General features: G+C 37.7%; 3 protein-coding genes across 9 annotated transcripts; 2 read left to right on the forward strand and 1 right to left on the reverse strand.

Moving 5' to 3' along the window:
* Positions 1-41: 41 nt before the first annotated feature.
* Positions 42-6434, forward strand: LOC110373925 (uncharacterized). The gene is made up of 12 exons (XM_049841546.2): positions 42-281; positions 447-1087; positions 1217-1317; positions 1397-1524; positions 1701-1966; positions 2267-2427; positions 3018-3204; positions 3637-3904; positions 4745-4910; positions 5248-5339; positions 5693-5866; positions 6192-6434. Exons 1-12 carry the CDS (start codon positions 170-172, stop codon positions 6305-6307), a joined length of 2412 nt encoding a protein of 803 aa, XP_049697503.2. The 5' UTR covers positions 42-169; the 3' UTR covers positions 6308-6434.
* On the reverse strand, positions 6413-11361 carry LOC110373924 (protein YIPF2). Of its 2 annotated transcripts, none has more exons than XM_021331398.3 (5): positions 11222-11361; positions 8923-9067; positions 8304-8482; positions 7625-7828; positions 6413-7311 (listed from the first exon to the last, which is right to left on the reverse strand). In XM_021331398.3, exons 2-5 carry the CDS (start codon positions 8987-8989, stop codon positions 6997-6999), a joined length of 765 nt encoding a protein of 254 aa, XP_021187073.1. In that variant the 5' UTR covers positions 8990-9067; positions 11222-11361; the 3' UTR covers positions 6413-6996. The 2 variants fall into 2 exon arrangements, with proteins under 2 accessions (XP_021187073.1, XP_049697506.1); XM_049841549.2 differs by lacking the exon at positions 11222-11361 and adding an exon at positions 10048-10185.
* Pcf11 (Pcf11 cleavage and polyadenylation factor subunit) lies at positions 10128-27496 on the forward strand. 6 transcript variants are annotated; one of them, XM_064039321.1, is made up of 16 exons: positions 10128-10270; positions 10356-10570; positions 11658-11789; positions 11871-12047; positions 12458-12652; positions 14700-14822; positions 15066-15807; positions 18794-18950; positions 19290-19576; positions 19691-21262; positions 21489-21828; positions 22221-22447; positions 22807-23048; positions 23456-23632; positions 24063-24237; positions 24777-27496. In XM_064039321.1, the coding sequence occupies exons 2-16, from the start codon at positions 10418-10420 to the stop codon at positions 25133-25135; spliced, it is 5058 nt and encodes a 1685-aa protein (XP_063895391.1). In that variant the 5' UTR covers positions 10128-10270; positions 10356-10417; the 3' UTR covers positions 25136-27496. The 6 variants fall into 6 exon arrangements, with proteins under 6 accessions (XP_063895391.1, XP_063895394.1, XP_063895393.1 ...); XM_064039324.1 differs by having other exon boundaries at positions 11871-12023; XM_064039323.1 differs by having other exon boundaries at positions 11658-11783.
* The last annotated feature ends 409 nt before the right edge of the window (positions 27497-27905 follow it).

Genomic DNA, 27905 nt, shown 5'->3' on the forward strand with positions numbered 1-27905 from the left:
GTAAAAAAAACATTTCATGGTCAGCTTTTTAGCATTTGACATATGATTCAGTTAAGTGTTAGTTATCTGTATCTTGTTTTTTATTTTCCCGTTCATCTGGCGGACGTACCGCCAAAATTAAATTAAAACTTTTATTTTAGGTCCAATTTGTAATGAATTCTGAATAACAATGTCTAAAAGATACTTTCCCCAACAACTAGGAGAACGAAAGAAGGCCAAACTTGATGTTAGCATATCTGATCATAACTTTCCATTAAGTCAAAACAATGAGTTCAATAAAGGTAAAATTGTTTTAAAATGTATATTTATTGCTTGTGTCTTTACTATTATGTTTAAAACATTGATAAGATGTGAAATCTCAGTGACATATTTGATTACAAACAATACTATGAACTGAAAGTAAGGTTAATTAAGATAAGAACTTAAGATTTCACTTTTTGCTGTAGAAAGTAAAGATGATGACAACTGGGGAGACGACAATGACGATGAGATCTTACTCCTCGCCAGCCAAGCCTGCGAGCAGGCCTACAACAGCAATGAAATCAGCCAACTGCCAGACTACAGCATATGTATGAATCCAGGCTCAACAAGCACTCAACTAAGCTTCGAGCCAGTTCCTAGCACGTCCAAAACCGAATTTACGTTCAAAAAACCGTCATTCAACTCACCCAGTGCCATATCAACACATTTGAAAGAAAAATGCAACCGAATCTCATCACCTTTGCCAGGAATATCCTCTAAAATACTGCCGAAGACTAATGGACAAGTTAACTTGTCTGATGACTTGTTGTTCAGTGACAAAGTGTTCAAAAGTCATGATTCGGACCAAGTGTACAGGCAATTACTTCAAATGCAAGAAGAAAATGCTAAATTGAAATCTGAAAATGGGAAACTGTTGGAGAAATGTGTGACGAAGGAAGGTGAAGCTTCTATACTGCGGACACAACTGAAGAGTTGTCAGGCATCTGTGGACAATGCGAGGCTGGAGAAGATAAAGGCCCAGGAGAAAGTCCAGATGGAATGGACGGAGAAACTCAGTGCAGCTAACAATCAGATGCGGGACTTACGTACACAGTTAGATTTCAAGGTTATTGCTTACATTTATATATAGATAACAGTGTTGAAGTAGTATTTCAGCTTTTAAAACTTCGCAAGTTTTTTGTTTTTTAGAATGATCATCATTGTGTGTCTTATAATTATGTTCACTTAATTTCAGAATCTTGAAATAATAAGTATAAAGGAAAAATGTAAGAAGCTGGAATCTTCTAAAGTGAGATTAACACAAGTTACTTTAGGTGGAAATGACATATCTCAGAGGTAAATAACAAAACATATATTTTATCTACCAAGTCATCTTAGACAAAAACATGATGAAGCATACTTGTATTTATTGCAGGCATTATAATAACACAACACAGAATGATTCTCTTTCAAGTCATAGCAAGAGAGTTAAGATGGTTTCCAATGCCGTCCAGACTGATGACAAGGCTTATATGCTGAAACTCAACAAGATGTGCAGATTAGGTACAGTATCCTAACTAGTTCTTAATTATTAAATGGTAAAGTCAGTTTGTCAGTCAGTCAGTCATAAAATAGTTCTGCTGTTTATTGTAACTATTGTTAATTGTTTATTTATTGCCAAAACATGATTAAAATTATGGTCTTACATGGTCTTACAAAATCCATGTTTTAATTCACAGAATCCAAAACTCAGATCTCAATCCTACCTCTAATACTGGAACCGTGCACATCACAGCACCACTCCATACTAGACTACAACGAGAAACTACAAAAGACTACGGATCTCTCACAGAACAAGTGCCGTATATACAGCACGTTCCACCGTCTGCCAACTACACCCGTGCCTAAGGATAGCGGAAAGAGTAAAGTGGCGATGAACAGGGTGTATGAAGATGTGACCGCTGTGTTTAGCGGTTGTGATAACGTTGAGGAGAGGTATTTTAATGTGAGTCTTTTAGATATTAATCTTATACTAATTATTTACCGCAAGGTTCTAGTCGCAACTCTATGGCCCATGGGCCCATGCACGTTTTGTAGATGAACAAGAATAAATCTCTCTTCAAAGTACTACCCTCCCAACTTTCATCTCAATTGGTTAAACTATTCTTTATCTATTAAATCAGTGCTTTTCGAATGTCAAAAACATAAGACCCAACCTTCTCCACTTCCTATGTGTTCTTTCTGGGAAGAAGAAGTGGCGCAACAGACATTGACTTACTAATCCATATGAATGATTATCTTCCAGATCTTCAATTCAATAAGATCAGTACTCCAAGAGACCAGCAGCAGCCTGGAGACAGTCTGCCAGCGAGTGACGACCTCCTTCCAAAAGGAAATGGACGAGAAGTACATGGACATCACTTCCACATACCTATGTGTTGATAGACAGGATTTGTTGAGGGGCAGGTGAGTTGTTATTATTTTTTGTTAGGGTTCCGTACCCAAAGGGTAAAACGGGACCCTATTGTTTTTGCTCCTCTGTCCGTTCGTCTGTCTGTCACCAGGCTGTATCTCATGAAACGTGATAGTTAGAGAGTTGAAATTTTCACAGATGATTTATTTCTATTGCCGCTATAACAACAAATACTGACACGTGATTTTTTTGCTCATTTTCGAAATAATGGGACGGAACCATTCGTGCGGGATTCCGATCGGTTGGGTTCGCAATTGGTCGGTTTTTTATTCTTGCCTAGTCTTCCCCCATAATACCCATACAAACTATTTACAATTATGAATTTGAAATCATGCAATTAATAACAACTGCAAACTTCAAAATTGTATTTTACATGGCATAAACTATTGATGTAGATGCATGCAAAGAAAAGAGTAACCATGAAGTTCTTGCCCATTCTTCTTTAAAGGAAGCTACTACGTTATTTATTTCTCTTGACTTTGATGAGATCAAATAAATTAATTTGCATATATTCTCATTATTTCTTGGAGTCATGTCATTTTGTAGGTACAGCAGATTAAACATATTTTATTTCACATTTCAGAGCCCTATACAAAGAAGAACAAGACATCCTATCAAGAAGGATGGTAGCTACACTGTCTTACGTTTTAGAACATTCTGAAGGATTATACTGGTTCTTCAAACATGAACAGATGTCAGGACAGAATGTGGAGAAGCCAGGACAAATTATTGACATCATCAGTAGGATATGCACCTTACTTGACAATGCTGTGAGTTATTTGTACAAGTTGCCATTTTCAGAACACGTTTTGGTTTCTTGGGATTGCCCAGCTTTCGTTGTATAAAATTTCATAACAGTATTAGAAAGGCGATTTTGATGTGTCCACTTGAATTAGCACAGAAATAAAAACTAGCCACATTCAAAGTGCAAAGCTCTTCATTTTATTGTGAGTCTGTTAATAATATGGTAAACTAGCTTCTAGCAGCGGTTCCACCCGCATCCCGTAGCTTTGCGTGCCTTGATAGAAAGTAACCTACAGCCTTCCTTGATGACACAAAGAATTTTTTTTTCAAATAGGATTATTAGTGGGTTTCCGATTAGTGTGTTCAAGCAAAAACCAAATAAAAATATTAGAATAGACCACATAAAAAACACATAACACCAAACATATACTATTAATATTATATTATTTTTCTTCCAGTCCTGCGCCACATTATACAGTGGGCTACTTCTTTCAATAACCTTTCTAACAGAAGTGCTAACTACGACCAACATGAACAAATCAACAATTTTGGACATTATAAAGACAATATTAATATCTAGACCAATGCTGTTTGTTGTGACCAAAGTTTTGAGTCTGTTGAATGCGGTAGCTTCTTGGGAACGGTTCATGAAGACTTTTTGCCCGGGCAATGGTACGGGGAATCTGAAGACGGATTATGATCAAGGTGTGCTGTTGTATAAAAAAGGTAGGTTTCATTTCTAGTAGTTCATCCATCCTCCGAGCCTTTTCCCAATCACGTTGGGGTCGGCTTCCAGTCTAACCGGATTCAGCTGAGTACCAGTGCTTTACAAGAAGCGACTGCCTATCTGACCTCCTCAACCCAGTAACCCAGGCAACCCGATACCCCTTGGTTAGACTGGTGTCAGACTTTCTGGCTTCTGACTACCCGTAACGACTGCCAAGGATGTTCACTGACAGCCGGGACCTACAGTTTAACGTGCCATCCGAAACACAGTCAATGGTGTCTAAGATATACTTAGAAAGTACATACAAACTTAGAAAAGTTGCATTGGTACTTGCCTGACCTGGGATCGACCCCGCGCCCTCATACTTGAGGTTGGTCCTTTACCCACTAGGCCACCACGACTTTTTTTTTTTTTTTTCTAGTAGTTCATACATTTAAAAAATGCTGCCATTTATACCTACTTAGTTCAGACGTGTATTGCCATAAATACGCACTTTCGATTTACGAAAACGTTGCTTTCAAAAATTCTATGAGGATTACTCATGTTCGTAAGCAACTTATGATGAAGGATATCTTGGACACCAATAACGGTAAACGGTTGGAGTAAAGGTGACGTAAAACATTTTGAAGAAACCTGGACTAGAAAGTTTGAAATCAGCAACCTGCATCTCGCGTACATGGTGATTAACGCTCAATCCTCCTCCGTGTGAGAGGAAGCCGCAGCCCAGCAGTGGGACGATAAAAAGGCTGTGACAAATTTTTCATAAAGCATTCCATAACAAACTTTTTATCAGTTGTTCAGTTACAAAACTGTGCATATAATTATTGACATGTTTTCAGACTCATGCTTCATACAAGTGCTTCTAAAACAAATAGAAACTTGCCTCAAATGTATGGAGAAACAAAAACTATCCGACAAAGCGGTGGAGACGACGCAGAACCTCATTATATTGTACAGTCATGTTAGTGATAGCATTACTGGCAGTTTGGCAAGACAGAAATCTAGGTATGTTCTACTTTCTTACTACGTTCAGACTTCGATTTCATCCATACGAATTAATTCGCCTACCCGGATAAAAAGTACCGTTTGTCTTCCTGAATATAATATGGTATGAAACTGAAAGTTTTTTTTAAGTCAGACTAGTTGTTCCTGAGATCATACTCAAACAAATTCTTCACTTTTATGTATCAATTGCATATTTTACGCTCAAATGGTTGATACATTATTTTATAGAGAGGGTAGCCCACATGAGTCTTCACTGCATAAAAGTAAAACCGTGAGACATTCTTAACTAGGTACTATTTGTTATTTTGTGCTGAAGTTGATGTATTGTTTATTACAGATGTGACTGCCAACTGGTTTTAGTACAAATAATAGTGTACGCTTTACGAATATGTGCTGTGATGTTAGATCGGTATAAACATAGTGTAATAGGTAAGTTAAATATTAAAATGTACAATAATTATAAAGCCTGATGCAAATTACCGCCTATTTTCCTGCCGTGATTAATACAGTGGTAACACTTATATTATTTAATGTTGTTATTATAAATAAAAATAGACTGTCTGTTTTAACTTATTGAATCTTAATTTTTCGGTATCTTATACTAGCTTCCGCCAGTGGTATACAACTTCGCGCACCCGGATGAAAATATTTTTCAAATTGGCCCACTAATTCAGATTAGCGCGTTTTAAAAAGTCTTCAGCTTTGTATTATTAGTATACCTAGACAAAAAAAACCCTTAGCTCATACACAAAATAACATTCACAATTGAATTCCCATTACAGAAGAAAATCCTCCAACACAACAAGAACTGCTATCAGTATGTCGCTGCGGCATACAGCTGCTGTACCAGTGCGCAGTGCGAGACGTACAGTTCAGTACGCAGCTGTCACACGACGAGGGACATCTCATACAGTTCTGTGAACTCATGAGGGGGTGTCAACATAGTGACGCTTATTGTGAGTAGCTGGTATTGTGACGGGTTTCCCTAAAAAAAAACCCCTATTGTTTTATCTATAATGCTCTGTTCAGCATTTACCTACATTGGCTAAACCAAGAAGTAATGAAAGATGAGTGGAGATGCTACAGTGCAGGTAGGTCAGGCCCTTACTTCGTCACATTCGTAGGGCAGGACATAACATCACTTCATCGTAGGATCAAGGATTTATAAAAAAATACATGCCAATTATATATAATAAATCCAACCTGCAGTGAACAAATTTTACGGAGATTTATCCTGGGAACAGTGTCCAATTTATTTTATGTGACCCTTTTATTTTTCAGCAAATATGCTAACAGAACTGGCGGGAACACTGCAGTCGACGCCAGAAGATATGCCGCCATCATTCCATAGACAACCCTGGCTCACCAGCTTCGAATCATTCTCTATTATAGACTAATTTCCTTATCTAATGAATTATATTCTTTTAGAATTTATTCTTTTAAAAAAGATTGTAAATAATGTAAATAACCAAAATGATTTTGTAATGTTATGAAAAATACAATTATTATTATTTATTTAAAACATTTATTTGTTTTCTTTACATATAAATATAAGACTTTTTACATTAGGAATGTGGAAATTAAGAAATACTTATAATATTATCTTAACAAATTTATAAATATACATATAAGTCGTGAGAATTGACTAAGCTCGCGGATAAACTTTATGCAAGACATTCAGTTCTCAAGTCTAATTTCGTGCTTTCAATATAAGATATCTTTAACTAAAAGATTTAGAATATGCATCAAAATGTACTAATGTTATTTTACTTAGCACCTACTCTCGTGAAATGACTCAAATATCTTAAAACATCGAGAAAGGACAACAATATCACTGTACCAATACTACAATAAGATGGCATGAAATATTTGGGCTGACATTTGCCCCATCACAAATTCAAATGCCTTATAAATAAATTACTTTATAACTCAAACTTGCACACAATATAATAAGAGTCGCGATTTTCACTCGTCATAAAATATTATCGATAAAAGCACAGCACTATCCTCGAATCGATATCTCCTTACTCATACTTCTATTATATCATGTGCAAACAAATCTGTTGAAGTACAATTTAAATACGTCCTAAGGTTTCACAGTAGACACGGCAACATCATCAGGTGTACTCGGCTGATGGAAGAAATACAGCATAAAACCTGCTGCCAACAGAAAATGGAACGCTAAAATACTTCCTATAAGGATCAGGAAGTACTTAGACTTCCTTAGGGCTGGCATCAGCCAGAATATGAGGACGGCCCCGGAGACAAAGGCAGCCATTAGAACAAAGAGCCATTGCAGCCAGAATACTTGGATTGTCCATAGCACAGCTACTGGAATGTATATGGAGAGTGAGTATCCGTATAGACAGAAAAGTGACATCATTGTTGGCGATTTTGCATCCTGAAAAGAGAAAGTTTTAAGTTAGAATTTAGATATATTCACTTCTAATAATTACTACTGAATCAATGAATTAAATCCTGGGATCCAGTAAATAAAAAAGCCTATTGAAACATATATGAAGTACTTAAAACTAAGATGTGGGAAAGGAAGATGTTTTTTGAAATAAGTATTCTACTTAAAGCTCCTTAAAATAAGCAAGTACGGCGTGATGTCATTGCAATTGCAGCACTGCTCTTTGGCGCTAATTAGAATGCTAAAGTACACTTTATGTGTCTTTCATCTTGTCATTACTCTGACTTTTAAATCGATTTACCTGATTCTCTATCTCATCATGTCCATCAGTTGTAGTAGTCCACTTCAGCGCCGCCCACAGAGCCAGAGGTACAAGCCACACGTAGCATGTTATAGCCGTAGCAGCAATGGACACCAAGTGGAAGTCATAACGCCACACGAAGCCCTTCTTGTTGGCGTTGTGTAAGTAGCTTGCTATGTTACCGCTCACTGCTATTGTGAATATCTGGAATTTTTATAAGAATATTACTGTAGTACTGTAATGTGTGTTCTATTGTTAATGTATATAATTATTTCCTGTTCCAACCACTTCTCTATGGGATAAAGAAATTATGACTTCTCAGTAATAGTTTTATAGTTTAAGCCTTGTTTCCATTTTCGTTTCAAACAAAACAAAACTTTCTTTGACTTTTAACATGTTGGGCAACTTGTTGCACATTAATTGTTGCATAATGGAAACACAGCTTTTGAAAGATGTTTTTCAATAAATATGCTAAATTGCCAAAGATATTTCTCTTTGATAAAGGAATAAAGCCTTAACAAACTGTCTTTAAGATGCCTTATTTTTTATTTTGATTTGATTTCATAGGCATTATTACTTCACAGAATACCAAGAAACAATGAAACATTGATAATATAATAGAAAAAAGGAGGAACTTCTGCTTCCTGAAGTAAACACAGTTTATTCTCTTTCAACATACCAGGGTAACAGAAATCCAAACAGGTCCATAGAGATCAGGTTTTCCTTTGATCCTCTCATCGAAGTAGTTGCGGGACACCTTCTGTGGCAGCACCGAGGATATGATCCTTTCCACCACCTCATTTGTGTGCACATCAAAGTACTTCTGATAGTACTCTATTGTCCAGAAGTTGTGGTTTGCTGAAAAATTTATTTATATATAAAAATATATTTTACTTTAGTGAACAATTATTAGGAAGAAGTTCATTCAGAGGAATTATTTGTTTTGTTTGTAATTAAATCAGAACGGAATACTTTTAACGATGTGAGGAAGTTGGTCGAATATATTACCCCTTGGCTTATACATTACTTTCATAAAGTTTCAGCATAAACTAATTAATCAACTTAATGCTGTATAACCAGATAGATATCCCTTTCACTATGAGGAAATACGAAGTAAAACGATAGAAATACACTAAACATTAGTAATACTAATGGAAAGATTAGATTAGGATCTGTAACAACTAACTAAACTCATTAAATTGGTTGATAAACACTGATTGTTTACTGGACCAATATGGCATCGAAAACTCGAACTTTTTAAAGAAATGATACAAAGGAGGTCAGTTGAAGGGACTTACTCTGTGGTGCAGCCTCTGGTTCATCAATAGGTTTGGGTTCTTCAAAATTATAATTAGGATTTGACATAGTGTTGTTGTATTGATTTGTGTGCACTGCCTCCACGTCAATGCGAGCACTCCGATTATTGTGGTCAGGGGAATAGTCCTGGAAGTCCAGAAGTTCACCCGTGTTTACGTTCGCCATAGTTATTTGCTTAACAAACTACAAAATGCTACAATATAGTCCCCTTTTTTCCGTATTCAAGAAAATCTTTTTTCGAGATGTCACATTCGTTCGTCACCTCATCTGTCAAACTGTTTGACAAATGCATGACAAATGTCGACAATCATGAACGTGTCATCAGAATTTTTCCACCAAGTTACGGTTTTTTAATAAAAAGTGGTTCGTTTACCCCGATTCACCTAATTATAAATCCAACACCATTTTTTAATACCCTATTTTATCTTAATAAGTCTACCATTATCAAGCAGTCAAGCTTTCAGTGCGACGGCTGTTCTCGAAGGAGATGAGCCTGTTACGCAGGACACTATTCTAGTGGAAAACTATTTACCCAAATCCTGCAAAAAGTACACCTTTATTCCTTCACTTTAATTGCGTGATGTTATCTTATCCGTTGATGAATGGGAATTAGGCATCCTAATCCTAATCTATACTTACTACGATACTAGCTGTTTACCCGCGGTTTCCATTCGAGTCCCAGGGAATTTACTGCCCCTACCCGGATAAAATTTTGCCTATGTTTCGGGGATAATGCAGCTTCGAATAACACACAGATTCCTCTATATAATATTATTGTTATAAAATGTAGAGGAACCATTTTTCCTTTGTTTTCATTCTAAAATAAGTAAAGCATCTTCTATCTCAAGCCTACCCCAACCTCAACCTGTCCGAAACTTCTGAACCGATTTGAAACATTTTTCACTATTGGAAAGCTACACGGATAGTGTAGCTTTGCTAGTGACAATAGGCTAGATTTTGTAAGTTACCCCGGGATGCGAGTGAAACTGCGGAAAACAGCTAATCATTCAATCTTATTTCTATCTTCATACTTAAATAATCCTTAGCCTCCTTAGAAAAAAAAAACGAAACGCGGTTGGCAAGTGGCAACACTCGTCTCCTCCCACCTCGCAGCGCGACACCGCAAAACTCGCATTGTCGTCGTCGTCCGTCGCCATTTTGTTTTCAACAAGACTTCGTTACGTCAATACGTATTTTCTGTCGGGTGGAAGAAAACTCAGTAGTGTACATAATTTAGTTAGAATAAATGTATTCATTCCATTTGTACGTGACGCGATTGCAGTAATTACGTGTGTTTATCATCGACAGTGCTGTGATATTCGCGATAACGTAAGTTCACTACGTGTTCTTTTCTCAATTCTCGCCATATTGGTTAACCACGTAACGAATAAAGCATAGTATTTCGTTATTACAGTGATGTGCAGTTGAAGATTGTGTTTGGCATGGTGATATCAACGACTGCGGTCGTCCTGCAAGATGTCAAAAGAAGTAGCGGAAGAGTATGCGTCGAGTTTGGCGGACCTAACCGTCAACAGCAAGCCTCTGATCAATATGTTGACGATCCTCGCGGAAGAGAACATCGACCACGCCGGGGTTATCGTTGAAACAGTGGAAAAGCATTTGGAGAAGGTGAATTTCAATTTTTAAAAATTAACGCGTGTGAGGTGCCGCGGAGTTCACACCACTCGGTCTCGTGAGATTAAGGGGAATAATGGGAAAGTGTTCTCAAAACGATGACGCACGCTGCATTGCGTGCTCTGCGTGTTTACAATGCCCAGTGTGACTAATCATCGAGCTCGTTGTAATCAGTCCAAGCAAAACAGGTATCTCCTACTAAATTGTTCCAATTTCACAATAGTATTGCAAATTGACAGCATAGCCTATCAGTAGAGAGACATTACTGTAAATTGTTGTTTTTTAGTAGATTACAACAACCAGTTTTGAGACAAGTGGTTGCTTGAGGATTTTGTTTTACTTATTTGCAAAATCTTTACCCTAAATTCAAGTTAAAATGTAGCTCTTCTCAATAATTTCAGACAGTCCTGTTATTGCATCACAGTTTAAAATTCTTTTCATAAGTTGGTGACATACTTTTTACTTGCAAGTCTACTTTTTATTATACTTGGACTACTTTCATTTTAGTTTTAGTTCTTAACCTCACATTGCATAATTCATTACCTACTTAAATTAGTCTTTGAATATCAGTCAAGTGTTTATCATTCAGTGACTTCAGAATACTTATTAAATCAAACTAAATTAGTCATAAAATATGAAACTTACCTAGTAATTCCTTAGACCTGGCAAATGTCCAAAAACTAAACTTGTTAAATATATCAGGGTTTACCAGACTGCTTAGTAAAACTTTTTGAAATATTTATCAATAGTTAACTTATAATTTCTGTTATAATATAACAATAGCCAATAGGAGATACCTGTATCAAAAGATAATTACAGATAACACAATCTACCTTCAAGGGTATGTAATCCTTATCTTTTTCAGTTGTATATTCAAGAAATTGTTCATAATAAAGCTTTTTGAAACTGAATTCTTATTTATTTTTCACATATTAACAATTAAAAAGGTTGATCAAGCAAATTCTTGTCTTATTCTATCCCGTACCATTGAACAGTGGGTGCAAACCTTTGAGGGAGAAGGCCAAGTGCGCACTTGGCCAGCCAGGGGTTTGGGACTAGAAGTTGTTTTTCCTCTACACAGGTACACCCAGACATCAAGCTGCCTGTACTGTATTTAGTTGATTCCATTATCAAGAATGTTGGCGGTGCCTACACACAGAAGTTTTCACAGAGCATTGTCAATATGTTTACCAGGACATTCAAACAGGTAATTGTGAGTCTAATTGTCATACGAATGCTTAGTGGAATTGTTATACTTCTTGTAGACTCTGGCTAATATTGTTATTTTTCACAGGTTGATGAGAAAATCAGGTCACAAATGTTCAAGTTGCGAGAGACTTGGCATGATGTGTTCCCAGCCACGAAGCTGTATCAACTGGATGTGAAAGTGAACTTGATCGACCCAGCGTGGCCTATACAAGCGCAGCCCCAGCAGTCTAACATCCATGTAAATCCAAATTTTCTGAAAAAGGTGTTTTTTTAGTTGATTATTGTTTTGATGTTGATTTAGTTCAATAATGCTAGCTTTAGGTAGCACTGGCCTCTTGGTATGAGACCATGGTACTGCTTACTGCATAATATTATGTATGTTGTAATACCCCCTTCTTTCTTGTGTAGTCAGGTATATCCTGCTTGAGTATTCTGCCTGCCCACCCTGTATCATTCTCAATATACAACTTATTTTATCTTTATTTCATCGAATGTAATTGGTGGATATTATTAAAATATCTGTCATGTGAATATATTGTCACTGTGCCAATATTGGGAGGGGATTAATTTAGTACTGCGAAAAACAAAGACTGATTTAAAATCAATAAAATTATCAAGTCACTCTATAACTGAGATTGTCAATGTGATTCTAACATCTATTTCTTCTGACAGTCGGTGGGAGCCACTACCAGTACCAGTACTGCTGCGGCTCCGGTACCGGTACCAGTTGAGGAAGATGAAAAGATGAGGAGTATCCTTGCCAAGAAGGAGCAAGAGCTCCTCATGCTGCAGAGAAAGAAGGTGGAAATGGAGCTCGAGCATATGAGGCGGCAGGTCGAGATTGCTGAGAAAACTGTTACTAAAAAGGTAAGGTTTCATTTGTGTCTACCTTTTTTTATTTTTTTTTTCTACCAAGAGGTGTCTTTTTGCAGTACTTCGAAAGTATTGCAATATTTTAATATTTTGTACTAAACAGTTTCTCTGTGATAAATGGGAATATACATAAACATAATTACTATCTTTGGGGATTTTTTTGAGTCATATCTCAACAGATATAAACAAATATTATTTTTTTCCACAAATTACTAGATAATTGCTTGCCCATTGTTAAATATTAAATTGGTACCTCATTAACTGATTAGTCTAAGTACTTTCTACATTAAGATAATTATTCTGGCCTTGTGTTATTGTGTAGATGTAAATATGTCATATTTACATTAAATATAGATCAATACAATACACGGGCCATATGTTGTGGCCATTATGTAGATAAAACATAATAATTTATATAAATAATTGTGTATGAGTCAACCATCATGGTCAGATAAATATTATTCTCCCTGTTTATTAAGTAAATTACGGTAATGTCCATGTATTTACACAAACTGAATAGCTGGAGAAACCATTACTTAATTAATCTTAAATAGTAAATTAATTATTGACATTTAAAAGGTTTCTTTTGTAATTATACTAATTGCGTAATAATATGCAAGTAAAAGAGGGCTAAAGTACTTATGTTGACAGTTTGTTGTTCAGCACATTCGTTTAGCACTGCAATTAAATGCCAATTAAATATTTTACACTTAAATAAGCATGCCTTATCTATCGGAAAATTTTATTTCTTAATAATGATTTTCTTGAAACGAATAAATAAGACGTAATTGTTATCTTCTTGGTATAGAGGTGATATGACACGTCGTTGTACCGTTCGTTGTGCCTCTCTGAAGATAATATGAATGTTATTGTTATATTACTAATGCCTAGGTATAGTTCGTTGTTCTTATTACTACAAAGTTTTTTTTGTATAAATATTTATGAACACTGAACAGTTTCATCCAGAAATAAAATTATGTCTAACAATAATAGGAATTTAAACCCTTTTTACTTTTGTCATTCTTGGTACGGGTATTTCAGGTACTTACAGGAAGTCGTGTAATTTTTATGACTAGTTTAAATCGAGAATTGATCTTACAATATTTATTGTTGCCTGTATGTTATTCATCCATTTGAACTACATTATTGACAAATTAAATCAAAATACATTCATAATTTTTTGAGAGAAAGAGTAGTACATATCTGCACATCCTTATAAACAGACGCGTTTGTAATTTTAGAAGGAAGTGTATTTTTAGTTTTTACTGCTTCCCGGTATTTTCGCTAATCCTCATAAGATTTCCGTAAAGCAGTCGCATAATAAAACGATGAGTTTATACTTCTGTAAGAAACATCTGTGTGTGTAAAATTATAATGCGGTTTGTGTGGTTGCTAGGTAATATTGTTTTATAGCGTTTTCCTCAATTATGTTCTAAGAACTTGTAAGGCTATAATAGCGTGTAATTTACCTCGATAGTCGTGAGTTGTTGAGCGTATTCATGATCTTGTATCATTGAGAAGATATTTATAGATTCATGTTTATGCAGATCCACAAAACATAAAGGTGGTAACAAAATTATTTTGTTATCACATAATAATTAAATTGAGCAGTATTACGTATCGAGTCAATTTATTGACTTCGGTCGAGTTTATTGCGCATATTTTAAGCGAATAAAATTGTAAGTGCACAATATTTTAATTGTATTATTGCTCAGTGTTATTGTAGGTCTAGGGATTGCCATTTCCCTTCTTGCTTTTAAATGCTGATATATTTTTTGTCGTCACGGAACATCGCGCGAGTCGTGCGCAGATATCAATTTTAAATATCAAACATGCAAAATCTAGAGTCAATTCTTATTTAAGCAAAGTGTAGAGACCCATACACATACGAATTAGTGAAATTAAAATGAACAGTCAAAACAGTGCAAAAAAGACTGATATTATTACAAAATAGTTAAACAGACGTTTGACACGTGTTTGTGTTTAGTAGATGAGAACATTTTTATCAAGTACAAGGATTATAATGAGTATTCTATTGCAGGTGCCAATAGTTCCTCCCGTGAACAACGTGAACTCCACAAACAGCGTCCCGGCGGCCGCGCCCGTTCATGCAGTCGCACCCGAAGTTGTCGCTAACATACCTGCTAAGCAGCGGCTTGGACCGGTAAGTTTCATGATATCTTTTCTAGTAATTTAAGGTTTTAAATGTTTATATGTTTCTCATGATGGATATTTACATTTTTGTCTCTGTGTATATTTGTTCGAAAACGAACTATTGAGCGGAATAGGAAACTTAGCAGTAACATGATTTGGGGGCAAAACTTAGTTCCCTTGGAACGCGGGTAAACCACGAGGAACAGCTAGTTGATGAAATATAGGGTTTGCATCATGTGTGTCTCCTTTACAGCCGGTGAATAAAACGGCGGGACGCATCGCCCCCGTCAGCGCCACCCTGCTCACCGCGCGGCGAGACCCGCGCCTCGCGCGACACGCGGCCGCGCCCGCCGCCGTCACCGCGCCCACTGTCCGCGCCCCGCCCGCCGCGCCCGTGCCGCCCGTCGCCATCGTCGCCCCCGCCGCCGCCATAGCACCCAACGTCTTCGACATCAAACCCCTCGAGCGAGTCACCAAGCGAAAGAACGTCATCACTATAGACGTGCGCCCCGAGGTCGAAGCCAAACCCCGCCGCCGAGACCCGCGCCTCGACAAGCGTGACCCGCGCCGCAACAGGCAGCGCGATGAGCGACGCCGGGAGGACAAACCCGAGCCCGAGCGCATCCCCACGCCCGCCTACGTCGACAAACTGCCTGATCCCAAAAAGATCAGCAAAATGCCGCCGATACCTAAAATCTCTAAGACAAAGAGAGACGCAGATGTCGTGACGCCTAAGAGGAAGCGAGATGCGTTACGTGCTGAGCGCAGACGGCGGCGCGACGAGGAGGCGGAGAGGCAGGCCAAGCAGCCGCCCGCGGCCAAGCCGGCGCCGCCCGTCACGTCGCCGCAGAAGGAGGCTCGCGCGGCCGTGACGTCGCCGCGCAAGGAGGCCCGCGCCTCGCCCGAGCTGGTGACGTTCAAGGAGCTCCGCAACTACCACAAGGAGCACTACATGCGCCGCAACCGCCAACAGTCCGACAGCCCGGAACCCGCAAGTAAGCCTCCCCCCTCTGTAAGACAAGCCCTTGTGTGGAAAATAAAATGTTTTATAACTCTTGGACTATTCATATTGACGTGTTTTATCCGGCGCGCACCCTTACCGCGACTCCCACACCTGTCTCTGCTGACTATCGAGAGTAGATACAATTGGTTATTCAGTTTGATAATTGCACTTTTCGAGAATTACTCTAGTCATTTTATATTTACATTTTGTAAACTGAGAGAATTCAATACACATAATTTTGTTTCTTGCGTGATCTCAGAGTTCGTATTTTTTCTTGCAATTTCTCACTGATCAAGCATTCAGTTTTCATAAAAATTAAATTCAGAATAAAGTAAAAGCAAATATACACCTTGCAAAAACATGTCAAAGCCTTGGACAAACACCAGCGGAAAGGAATCTCACTGCTCCTCAACATCGTCATATTTTGGACAACATCCTATGGACCACAGACGCAATCTGAGGACATCGTGGGACAACATGCACTGGATCAACTGGATCTATTGAAAACATCACAATAACGGATTTCTGTCATACTTCGTCGGCGCAAAGGAATATCAAATCTTCAAAACGCCATTTCGTAACTCAAAAATAGGGCCTTTTAGAAGCCAATGTTAAAAAAGGACATAAGTTTTAGCGTATAGTGAAATATTTTATTATTTCTCTATCAGTACATAAGAAATAATTCTTTAGGAAAACAAAAAAATATCGTAAGTATATTCATCGAATCGCTAAAAGTGGCTTCTTTGTATTATATTTTTGCTTGCTGGTGAGTTTACTGTAAATGTAAGACATTTGATTTGGGAGCCAAGCTCAAATCTATGATAGTTTTTAATATCGAAGTCTTAAAGCGGGTAACGTCATCTATTGGGTAGCGCAGCTGCATTTTACAACAACCGGCTAAGGTATTTCGGGAGGACTGTGTTGTAAAGTTTAGATGATTTATAATTATTTAATGAGATCGGATTGTATCCGAGAATATAGGTTTTGATCTTTGTTATGCTTACGCGAATTCAATCAACCAGACAGTTATTGCTGGAGTGTTATGCCATTTATTCAAAACCTAGTTCCAAACTGTTTTGATAGCAGAAAAAGGGCAAAAACCATATAAATGCGAGTTGGACTCGCTGACTCAGGGTTCCACATAACATAAAACCAAAATAGTTCAGGAATTGAATTTGTCATGATTTTTACTACGTAAACTGAAGTATAACTTTTTACGATTCATGAGTCTGTAAACTTGAGTATACTTGCTATAGTATACTAGCTTTAAACCCCGCAATTGGATATCTTCCGAAATAATAAGGGGTCGTGACAGGCGGTTAACAAGGTGATCTTATAAGGGTTCAGTTTTCTCCTTTCGAAGACGGAATCCTTAAAAAATACGTTACAGTTACAGCCTTTTTATCGTCCCAGTGCTTGGCACAGGCCTCCTCTCAGACGGAGAAGGATATTAGGTATCTATGTAGGTGAAAAAGTTTCGCAAATATCATGAAGTTTTTGACATCTTCAACACAGTTTCGTCGATCAGTCTTATTTCTTATAAACTGCATACAATACGTCGTAACAAATAGAATATGAAGATATATTTATTATGTCATGATAATATTATTCCGCACGTTTGTTCATCACATCAGAAAATGCAATACCACATACCTACCTTCATTATCTTCATCGAACATTAATACCGATTATGTTCTTTTAACCAACTTCAAAAAGGAGAGTAACAACAAGAAGCTTCCTCTGGATTCAAAAGGCTCGCTTTTGAAGATCGACTTAGTTTTACGTACATAAATATTTCATGTGAAACTTACCATATATCTTGGGAGTTGGTAAACAAACACTATAGGTATTTCACGTTTATAAATTCGAGGTTCTATATGATCACAATTTTCACTGAATGACTAATTCTTACTCTCGGTTGTCACAAGATATTTTAGCAGCTAATTTGTAAAATTAGCCTTAACATACAACACTGCATAAAAAAGCAAAATGCTGTGTGATACGACTGTAACTATGTTGAGATTTTAATTAGAAATAGTTTTGAGTACTTATTTGCTAATATTTTTTTAACTTAAATGTATTCAGTTTGCAGTTAATAATTTTAATTGTCTTTAGTGATTAATTATGAAAAGAAACAAGTTATACTTTTACTGTAGAAGGAAGCATATTTTAACATCTAGTAGATATTACTGGTCATGTTCTACTGATAGTGAATTTATTACTTATTTTTACTAAATATTTTACTGTTATTTTCTCTAGAGATGTTTTCACATTATTTTAGATATTTTTTAATGAAACCAACAACATCTTAAGATTGAGTTTTAATTTTTTATAGCTATAGCTCAGCTTATGATTGAATGTAACCTTTAGAGTTTCTAATATCTATTTTTCTATATCATTTGCCAGTTATAATTTTAAGTAGGTACGTATAATGAGATGTTTTTGACTGTGTATAACGTGGTATAACTTTAGCCGTAATTACTTGTTAATTTGAGTGTGTATACAATATTTTTTTATGAGCACCTTTATGTATATAAAAAAATATAATTAGATCTTTAAATAGTAACTAGATCAACTGCTTCACCTTAATGAAAATCTCAACAAAGTTACAGACAAATCATACATTTTGCATATACCTACTCAATACTTGTATTAACTACGAGTTTCAATACAGTAATTTTATCACATAAAGAGTAAATATCAAACAAATCAACACCAAGGAGTATCAAACACAAGATACTGCAAAATACATTAGTATACTGTCACTATTCGTGACTAAAGAATATGAGATGAAAACCTTATCTTCATAAGTGCATCCGATCTTCAAAAGATTGGTTCTTCAAGACCACATCTTTGGAACACCCAACCTCAACCTCGGAGTCGTAGTCAGCAGGTAAAAGGGTAACGGTAAAATTCAAAGAAAAATTTCCTTAAAAACATGATTAACCATAGTCATAAAGATAAAGTCGTATTTACAGGTGTTGCTGATATCGTGACAGAGAATAAGGATGTAGATCTTAGGGTTTTGCCTGCGGTGGTGAATGATACCAAAGCTGCGGCCGTGGCTCAGAAGCGACCGAGCACCGAGGCTGTAGAAGTTAAGGCCAAGAAGACTAAATTGGACAAGTTTGATGTGTAAGTATTTACATACTTTATAATACTGTGTAAAACTTCAGATACACACTTATATAATCAATAAACTGGCCATCTAACTAACTTTAATATAATCCTTTAGTTTTTTTCACTGTTCTGTTCACAATGACCTGGTGTTCTATTCTCTTTTCACAAACTAAAAATACTGATGCGGTTAATGTTATTTACACTATATTGACAACTTTTCCACCCTCATTATATTAATGCCAATAATAATACCCAAACAACCATGCGTATCGAGGAACATCCTGCAACAGTAATTTGACCAGCTGTTAACTAATCCTTCACAAACAAAGTCTACTTACACATGACAACTTCCAGACTGTTCGGCAACGAAGACGTGGATCTCCGTCAGCTTCCCCAAGTGGATGAAGTCAATCCTCCACCACCCCCATCCATTACATCATCCCCGAAGTCTGACAACAAGCCTGATGACGAAGCCCCTGTACCGTCACCCAAAGGATCCCCCAAAAGGGACTGGAACGAAGTCAAAAAGAGGGATGATAAGAAAACTCCTTCGAAATTGGACCTCGTAAGGGCCAAGTTTGCTGAAGTGACGAAAGGCAAAGATAGACTGGGCAGGCCGTTGCTGTTCAGTAAATCACCTAGTAAGTATAATTTATGTTTTATCTAGACATGTAACTAAATCGTGATCTATAAAAATATTTAATGATCTCTTCGATTTTTATGGAGCTAGTTTCAATGTATAATTTTTATTGTAGGTGTAGAAAGAGAAAGAAGACGCACAATGAGCGGTGACGATATGGACTTGAGAGATAATGACGAGCAAGGTTTTGTCGAAAACAAGAAATCTATCTCCATCATCATGTCGCAAGCTAAAGAACATTTCACAGACGGACAGTTAGACAAAAATCAGTACAATACGCTTATGTATCAAATACTACAGATCAACGAGAAGCTCAAACTAAAAGAGGCTAAACAGAGGGAGTCCCTCGAAATATCTAAAAGAAAGCTCAAAGCACAAACTCTTGACGAAAACCACAAAGTACCTAGTCCGAAGTCTTCACCGACTGAACGGAATAGGTTCGGAGATATCGACGAGAGGATCACACCGTCCGTGTTCATGGACACACCTCCAGACAGTCAGGGAATGTTACAGGACTCCGACATGAGAGTGAACTCAGATGGCGTCGACGGCATGAAGCCAAAGACTCTGCTACCTCTCCCTCCTGGCATGCCAATGTTCCCGCCATACCAACAAATGTGGCGAGGACCGAGACCGAGAGGCGATGACTTCGGACCCAGAAGGTTTAGAGGTCCTGCCCCACCATTCTTCAGAGGGAAGTTTGACAAAAGAGCTCCGAGACCGCCATTCGAACCTCGGATGCCAATGCCTCCTCTGCCCACCCCTAAAATGGGCATGTGTCAAGGAGATTATCCATTACCACCTTATGAAAGAACCGAGTCTCCGCCGCCTTTGGGAGCTCCGGGCTTCGCCATCCCACCCACAGACTTCAAAGTTATTGAGTACATAGACCAGGATCCATTCAAAACTATCCAAATTGACGGCATTCCTAGAGAGATCAGGTTCTACGGTGATACTGCCGTTATCATGCTCGACTGGGACGATCCTAGAGAAATTAAATTCTTGCCCGGATGTAGGAGAGTGACGTTTGATAACAAAGACTCCATAGTATTATCTTTCAATGAAGGCTATAAGCAAGTAGAAATAGATGACCAAGTGTTCGATATAAAGTTCGGTTCGCCGACTAGAGAATTGTACATAAATGGCAGGTGGTATGAATGCTTCTTTGGTGGCCAGCCTTTAGGCGTCATTATAGATGGGAAGCCGAGACTAGTACATTTAGAAGGTCCCATGCCTCAGGTAGATATTGGTAAAGCTAAGCGCACGGACTTGGTCGCTGGCAAAATCAACCTTATCGTGAACGCGACACAGATGCACCCAGTTTACTTGGATGCCAAGGTGCAAAAGATCTTAGTCAATGGTCAATTTTTGACCGTACGCTTCGTGGATTCACTCAGAACAGTTTTGATCAACGAGCAACCATTCAAAGTGGAGTTTGGTGATCTTCCGAAACCTATAGTAGTTGGTAGTGAGAAGTACTTCATTAGATTCTCTGCGTTGCCTCGTAATATCAAGCCTGGGTATATTCAGATAGCGAATATGGAAGGCATGGGCTTGCCTGTGCTTACTCAAGTGAAGAAAGTTGAAGATATTAAGGAAGAAGACACAAATAACATGGAGGTTGATCAGGAGCCTATCGTCAGGCCGATGAAGACTCCCAGCCCTGATAACAACACCGAGAGTTTAGGTAAGATATTCTTTCATAAATCCTATCTCATATTATTGTTTTCTACTATTGACATTACAAACAAGTAAATGATCCTAGAAAACTGTTTATATTATCAGCTTTGTATATGTTTCTTTCTTTACAAATAAACTATAGTTTTCACTCTTAATCATGATGATCAGAATCATATCAAATGGTGTATAACTGGATGACTTTATGTAATTAAAATACGTTTTCATAATCACAGGACTCGACATGCTAGCCAGCGTAATGCCTTCAAGTACGGTACCAGCATCAGGCTCCGAGTACAGCGTTGCCGAACCACTATTCGCCAAACCCGAAAAAATCCCCGGCCTTGAAACACCCGCTGACGAGAAACCACCAGTTTTACCAGGCCTACCAATATTAGGAAATATTAACGTTAGCGATCTGTTCGCTAAGTTGGTAGCGACTGGTATAGTTCAAGTGAATAATGATAATAAAGAGGAGAGTAAGGAAGAACAGAAGGAAGAAGTTAAGAATAAACCGAAGGAGGACAAGAATGTTATACATAGAGTTGACTTAATGAGGCCTGAGACTTTCAGAGTGTGAGTATATTTTTCTTTATATTTTTAATCTATCGTCGTAGGGCGATCTTTTTTCTCGCTAGAAAAGGAAATATAATTACTTAAAAAATCCCGACTCATTGCGGACTCTGATGAGGCACTACCTACAATGGTCTGGGGGTGATTGACCCCGTCATCCGTCACGTAGCAAGGGTACTGGGGTGGTTTTCGTGAGCTATTCAAAACCCCGTTCAAAACCGCGTCGTGTGGCCTCGCCGTAACGTCTAATGCTAACACGCGTGGATCATGGGAACGTCGCAAACTAACTTTATAACTGGAAAATGGTTAAGCAAAACGTATTGATCTATTTTGAACGGCTTTGCAAGGGGCGACTCATGACTTCTTGTTATAATTTTTATGTTATTCTCTTTCAGTAAACAACCCGGTCTAGTCGCCAAACTGTACGGCGGCATGCAGTGCTCGGGCTGCGGCGCCCGCTTCCCCCCGGAGCACACGGTGCGGTACTCGCAGCACCTGGACTGGCACTTCCGCCAGAACCGCCGCGACCGCGACTCCGCCCGCCGAGCACACTCGCGACACTGGCACTACGACCTGTCCGACTGGGTGCAGTACGAGGAGGTCGAGGATCTGGAGGAGAGAGGTGAGGCACACTGCCATTCCAGCACAGTTGCACAGCCGTCCCGTGAACACATTATTATGTTACGAGGAATACTTGTCCAGAAACTATGCAAGAAACTATCACTTTGGTCGCCGATCATTCATATTCGTAAAATTGCATAGAATCTTTTTTCAAATCTATGAATTTGACATCATTTAATCATCATACTAATTGAAGATCTTTTTCATGCTGGCTCGTATATTTATCTAGATGATGTATTGAGTAGACGATACATTTTACAGCACAATAAACTTCCAAGTGTTTTCCCAACCCTTCTTTATGATTTGTAAACACATTTTCTAAAATTCATCATTTACTCAACCTCCAATGTCTCCTTGCAGAAAAGAGCTGGTTCGAAACCGGCGGCAGCACAACCACGACAGCAGAAGCTACCGAAGCCCCCGCACCCGTGCCCACCGTGACGCCCTCTACAGCAGCCCCCGCGCCCGCGCGGCACTGCTGCGCGCTGTGCGGGGACACCTTCCAGCAGTTCTACAACGAGGACAAGGAGGAGTGGCATCTCAGGAACTCTGTGCGACATAATGATGATTATTATCATCCGCTGTGCTTTGATGATTATAAGGTATGTGTGATAAGTAATTGAAGTGATATCGCGTATTTATGATCAATTTAAATTTAAACTTTTTATTTCTTTAAACTTCATGTACAAACAACAAATAATACATTGTACATTTAACATTAGGCATTCTCTACATGTAAACTGTAATAAGTAGTACCATTCTAGATATCTAGAAAACTTTGCTGTTGTGCTCTTGCTGAATTTGAATGCCAAAAAGTTACTTGTTTATATATGCTTTACTATTTTTTCTAAATATGTACATGAGGTAACAGCTAGTAATGCACATTTCACACTTCACAAGGATGCAGAATTATAATTTTAAAATATCCTTCATTTCCAAAATACTAGAAACATCAACTGACCAAAACCATGCATCAAATAACACTAACATACATTAATTCTCTCTCCAGGCTTCTCTCACAAAAGCCGAGGAGCCGTCCAAAGAGTCATCAGACGACGTGCAGCCCATAGAGAAAACGGAAGAAGCCATAGAGATCAAAGACGTGGACGACACGGTAGAAGAACAGTCGGACAACGAGTCTGTTGTTGAAGTCGTTGAAGAGGCTAAGGATTTGGATCCTGTTGAAGTAAGTGGCTATTTGAACCTGATTTTTCTATGTGTCCTGCTGAGAACTGTAATTGTGTCTGCGTGACAGTCATTTGCAATTGTCATGCTAGATAACTTTAATTATAAGCAATAGTTTTTACGTAATCTTTTAGATTTTCATCCATAAAAATCTGTGGGACAAGAAAAGTTGCATAACTTTTATAGTTTTTATGGACCAGGTTTTACATGTTTTCTTATCCAGCAATAGACTCAACAAGATACACATACAAGACGTCAAACATAATGCAATTATTGAGCCTGCCTTAGAGCTTCTTGATAATCGAAATTGACTGAAATAATCGCATTTCTGTGAATCTCTGTGCTTCGTTACCAGTTACCCAGTCTTTACGTCAATCCTTCAAGATAATTTTTCCAATATCACCTTACTAAACCTCACTCCACCCCAACAGATAGACGAAGGCGAGGAAGACGATGTAGTCTTCAAGGCGGAGCCAGTGGAACAGGTGGTGGTGGAGGACGATGCGGACACCGACGATGAGACCGCCGCCACACGCGCTGAGCGAGACAGGCTGGCGGAGATCGACTTCTCCAAAGTCAAGGTTAAGCAGGAGCCGGTTGATCCTGGTGAGTTGGGACTTGTTGATCATGTCTCCAGATAATTAATTAACAGGTGTAAACTCTAAAAGATTTTCGGAGATTAAGTAGTATGTATTTGAGTGAAGTTTATTCATAGACTAACTTCCACTAGCCATTTCATCCGCTTCCTGTGGAAACTTTACTACTACTACTACTACGTACCGGGTTAAAAGTAGCGTACAGCTTTCCTAGATAAATGAACTATATCTACACTGAAATATTTGTTCTACTTAGTCATTCTATAATAGTTTGGGGGTTCATAGGGGGAGGAAAGCAATAGGCTGGCATGATGATGAAAATTAATGTAATGATACAACTTATTTCATAACATGATGCAACATCAATAGAACTTCGAAGAAACTTACGTAATTTTATCTAGATTTTTTCCTAGGCCTACTTTATTTATTATTTTTTTATCAAGTTCAATTACAACCTATTTGTCTTACTGCAAACAGTTTCCATACTAATATCTGTTACCGGGAGATTAACTTCATTTTGTAATCGTGTATCCTTTTCTTTCCCAACAGACGACGAACCAATAGTAACAGCGGAAGAGGAAACAGTCCAAGCTCGAGTAGACAACACACATGCTACCGTCGAGTCTTCAATCGACGGCAACCTACAACTCGACGCCGCCAACGCGCCCGCCACGGCCCTACCCATCGGAGGCATTCGCATCAACATATCTAAGTCCCTACCCTCCTTTATCAACAACAATGATGATAAAATGCTCGAAGACATCAGTGCTGATGATGAGCCCTTACCACCTGGTGAAGAACCAGAGTTAGAGTATACGTTAAAACCGGCGCTAGAAGGCGTTCAGTTCAGTAGACAACCACCGGTGACGAGAGGCAATGAGTTGTCTGGGTTATGCTCAATCATGTAAGTGTGGGTACTCACTAAACATATTTTAATTGTTTAATATGTTTGAAGCACCAAGCTGTCTCGTTTGATAGTTCGAATTTGTCAATTTTGATTGATATTAAAGCGTGTTTAGCACAGAGAATTGAAAGATGAGCGGAGATGCTATAAGGCAGATAGGTCCGCTAAAACGCCAGATTAAGTGTGAGGCGTTCGGGTTTCTTGAGACATCTGTCGAAGAGTTTTGTTTTTACAATAAATGGGTGAGTTCCAAAGAAAGCGTTTAAAGATATAGCTAGTAACGTTAATCGTCACCCATTCACCGCCATTTTGGCGACGCTACTTAGATTTTCTGTCATGACATCTCTGCTCGTAATTTTGTTCTCGATGGTGTTTAGTGAGTAGTCACGCAAAATGGTCTTTATTTACGTATCTAGTCTTTAGCAGAGTGATTTGTTTAAAATTGTGTTTACGATTCAATAAAAAATAGTGTTAGTTTGACCTATTTACGATTGGTAAATGGGTTTGCGTAGTTCGTGCTACTAAATTGTAGTGCAACATAAATACTAAAGGCTAAATACGTATGATCATTGTATGAAAGGTTTAGCAAAACCAACTAATATAGTCAAGTAATTGATTTATTCGTTTTGGCATATAATTATATGCAAGTAGAATTAAAATAATGTTCAACTTTGGACATTAGACTGATATATGAAAATAATCAAGTTTAGCATAAACCTATACAAATGAAACCCTATAAAGAAACGCGCAATAACTAGATTTAAATCAAATGAATTGTCGATTATATACTATTACTCCAATTCAATCAATTTATTAGAAGTTATTTATTCAGATGGCTGAATTAGTTGGTTTATTGATTAATAATGTTTATGTGTTGTGGTGGTGGTCATATGTAAGAATAAGAACCGGCCTAATGGTTCTAGTTTCCTATTAAAATAGTGTGGGTCGCTATAAATTAGTTTGGTGCATTCATTGTTTCAAAATCGTGAGAGATTAATACAGATATGAAAATATACCTATGTATAGTAGTTTATTAGGGTTCCGTAGCCAAAATGGCAAAAACGGAACCCTTATAGTTTCGTCATGTCCGTCTGTCCGTCTGTCCGTCTGTCCGTCTGTCACAGCCGATTTACTCGGAAACTATAAGTACTACAGTGATGAAATTTGATGGGAATATGTGTTGTATGAACCGCTACAAAAATATGACACTAAATAGTAAAAAAAAGAATTGGGGGTGGGGCCCCCCATACATGTAACTGAGGGATGAAATATTTTTTTTCGATGTACATACCCGTGTGGGGTATCAATGGAAAGGTCTTTTAAAATGATATAAAGTTTTCTAAAAAACATTTTTCTTAAAGTGAACGGTTTTTGAGATATCAGCTCTCAAAGTCGTAAAAAGTATGTCCCCCCCCCTCTATTTTTATAACTACGGGGTATAAAATTCTAAAAAAAATAGAGGTGATGCATGCTAATTAACTCTTTCAACGATTTTTGGTTTGATCAAAGTATCTCTTATAGTTTTTGAGATAGGTTGATTTAACTGTAATTTACGGAACCCTTCGTGCACGAGTCCGACTCGCACTTGGCCGGTTTTTTTTTAGTTATACAAGTATGTAAACTTCTCTTTGATATGGGGCATAAAGGCAGCTATGGTATTAAAAATATGTCTCACTTTGCAATGAATGCATTTAAAAAGTTTATAACCCAAAGCCGACGCGAAACTGACGAAGATTCCAAACGGTCTTCTATATTCTAGCTTGTGCTAAAATATACCTTAAATCTTCCAATATAAAGTCGCTTTTTATATCGTAACTGTTATACTTTTCGTCAGTATTACGCCAGCTCTCGAGTTAATGTATGTAAATGTAATGAATTACATCACGTAAATGATTGTATAATTAGGATTTAATGAATTACCTCTGTTAGAATTAAATAGCTGTTTAAACCCAACGATGATGGAACACAGTTTCATTGTATTGTGGAAAGCATATGGAAAGGTGACTATTATATTCGTAGCTTTTAATTTTAAGCTATTTATATCTTTATATATTCCACTATCACTATACCAACTAGAGTAACTTATATGTAAAGGCGCTCTCATCCTTCCATATGAAGCCACAAAAGAATTGTTAAAACGAAATGTGATATTAAACTTAAGTTATCGACTTATCTAACAGCGAATGTGCGTTTTGTTTGACGAATTAATTTTGTGTATATCATGTAGCTAAATGTAAATATTCGGTTGATTTATTGTGTGTGTAAATATTTAGGTGTATTTGTAAGGGTACAAATTGTTACTGCGTTTGTATGAATATGCATGATTGATGAATGTGTAAATATTTAATTATAGAGAATCTCTGCGTTTGAAGGGTTTTAGGGTCAATTCACACTGAAAGAGCAGCGGCCGGCAGCGGCCGTAAGAGCACGGAAAAAGTAAGAGCGCGGCGCGATGCGGCGCCGCGCGGCCCGCCGCGCTCACGCTCAATCCCTTGCAATTACGGCCGCTGCCGGCCGCTGCTCTTTCAGTGTGAATTGACCCTTATTGTTACCTTGAGATATTTTCTTTGCCACATCAGTGGCATTTCATTTAATTTAAAAAAATCTTTGAAAAATACAAAAAATGAATAAATATTATAATTTTGAAAAAAAGGTGTTAGTTTTATTATTTTAATTTAATGTTAATCAGAAAGCACTTTATCTTTTTCCTTTCTTTCTCAATCAACTTTCACTAACTTTGATATCACAAGGTGGAACTTGGATCACAATGGTTT

The sequence above is a fragment of the Helicoverpa armigera genome, chromosome 19 (genome assembly GCF_030705265.1).
Source record: "Helicoverpa armigera isolate CAAS_96S chromosome 19, ASM3070526v1, whole genome shotgun sequence".
NCBI classification, from domain to species: domain Eukaryota; kingdom Metazoa; phylum Arthropoda; class Insecta; order Lepidoptera; family Noctuidae; genus Helicoverpa; species Helicoverpa armigera.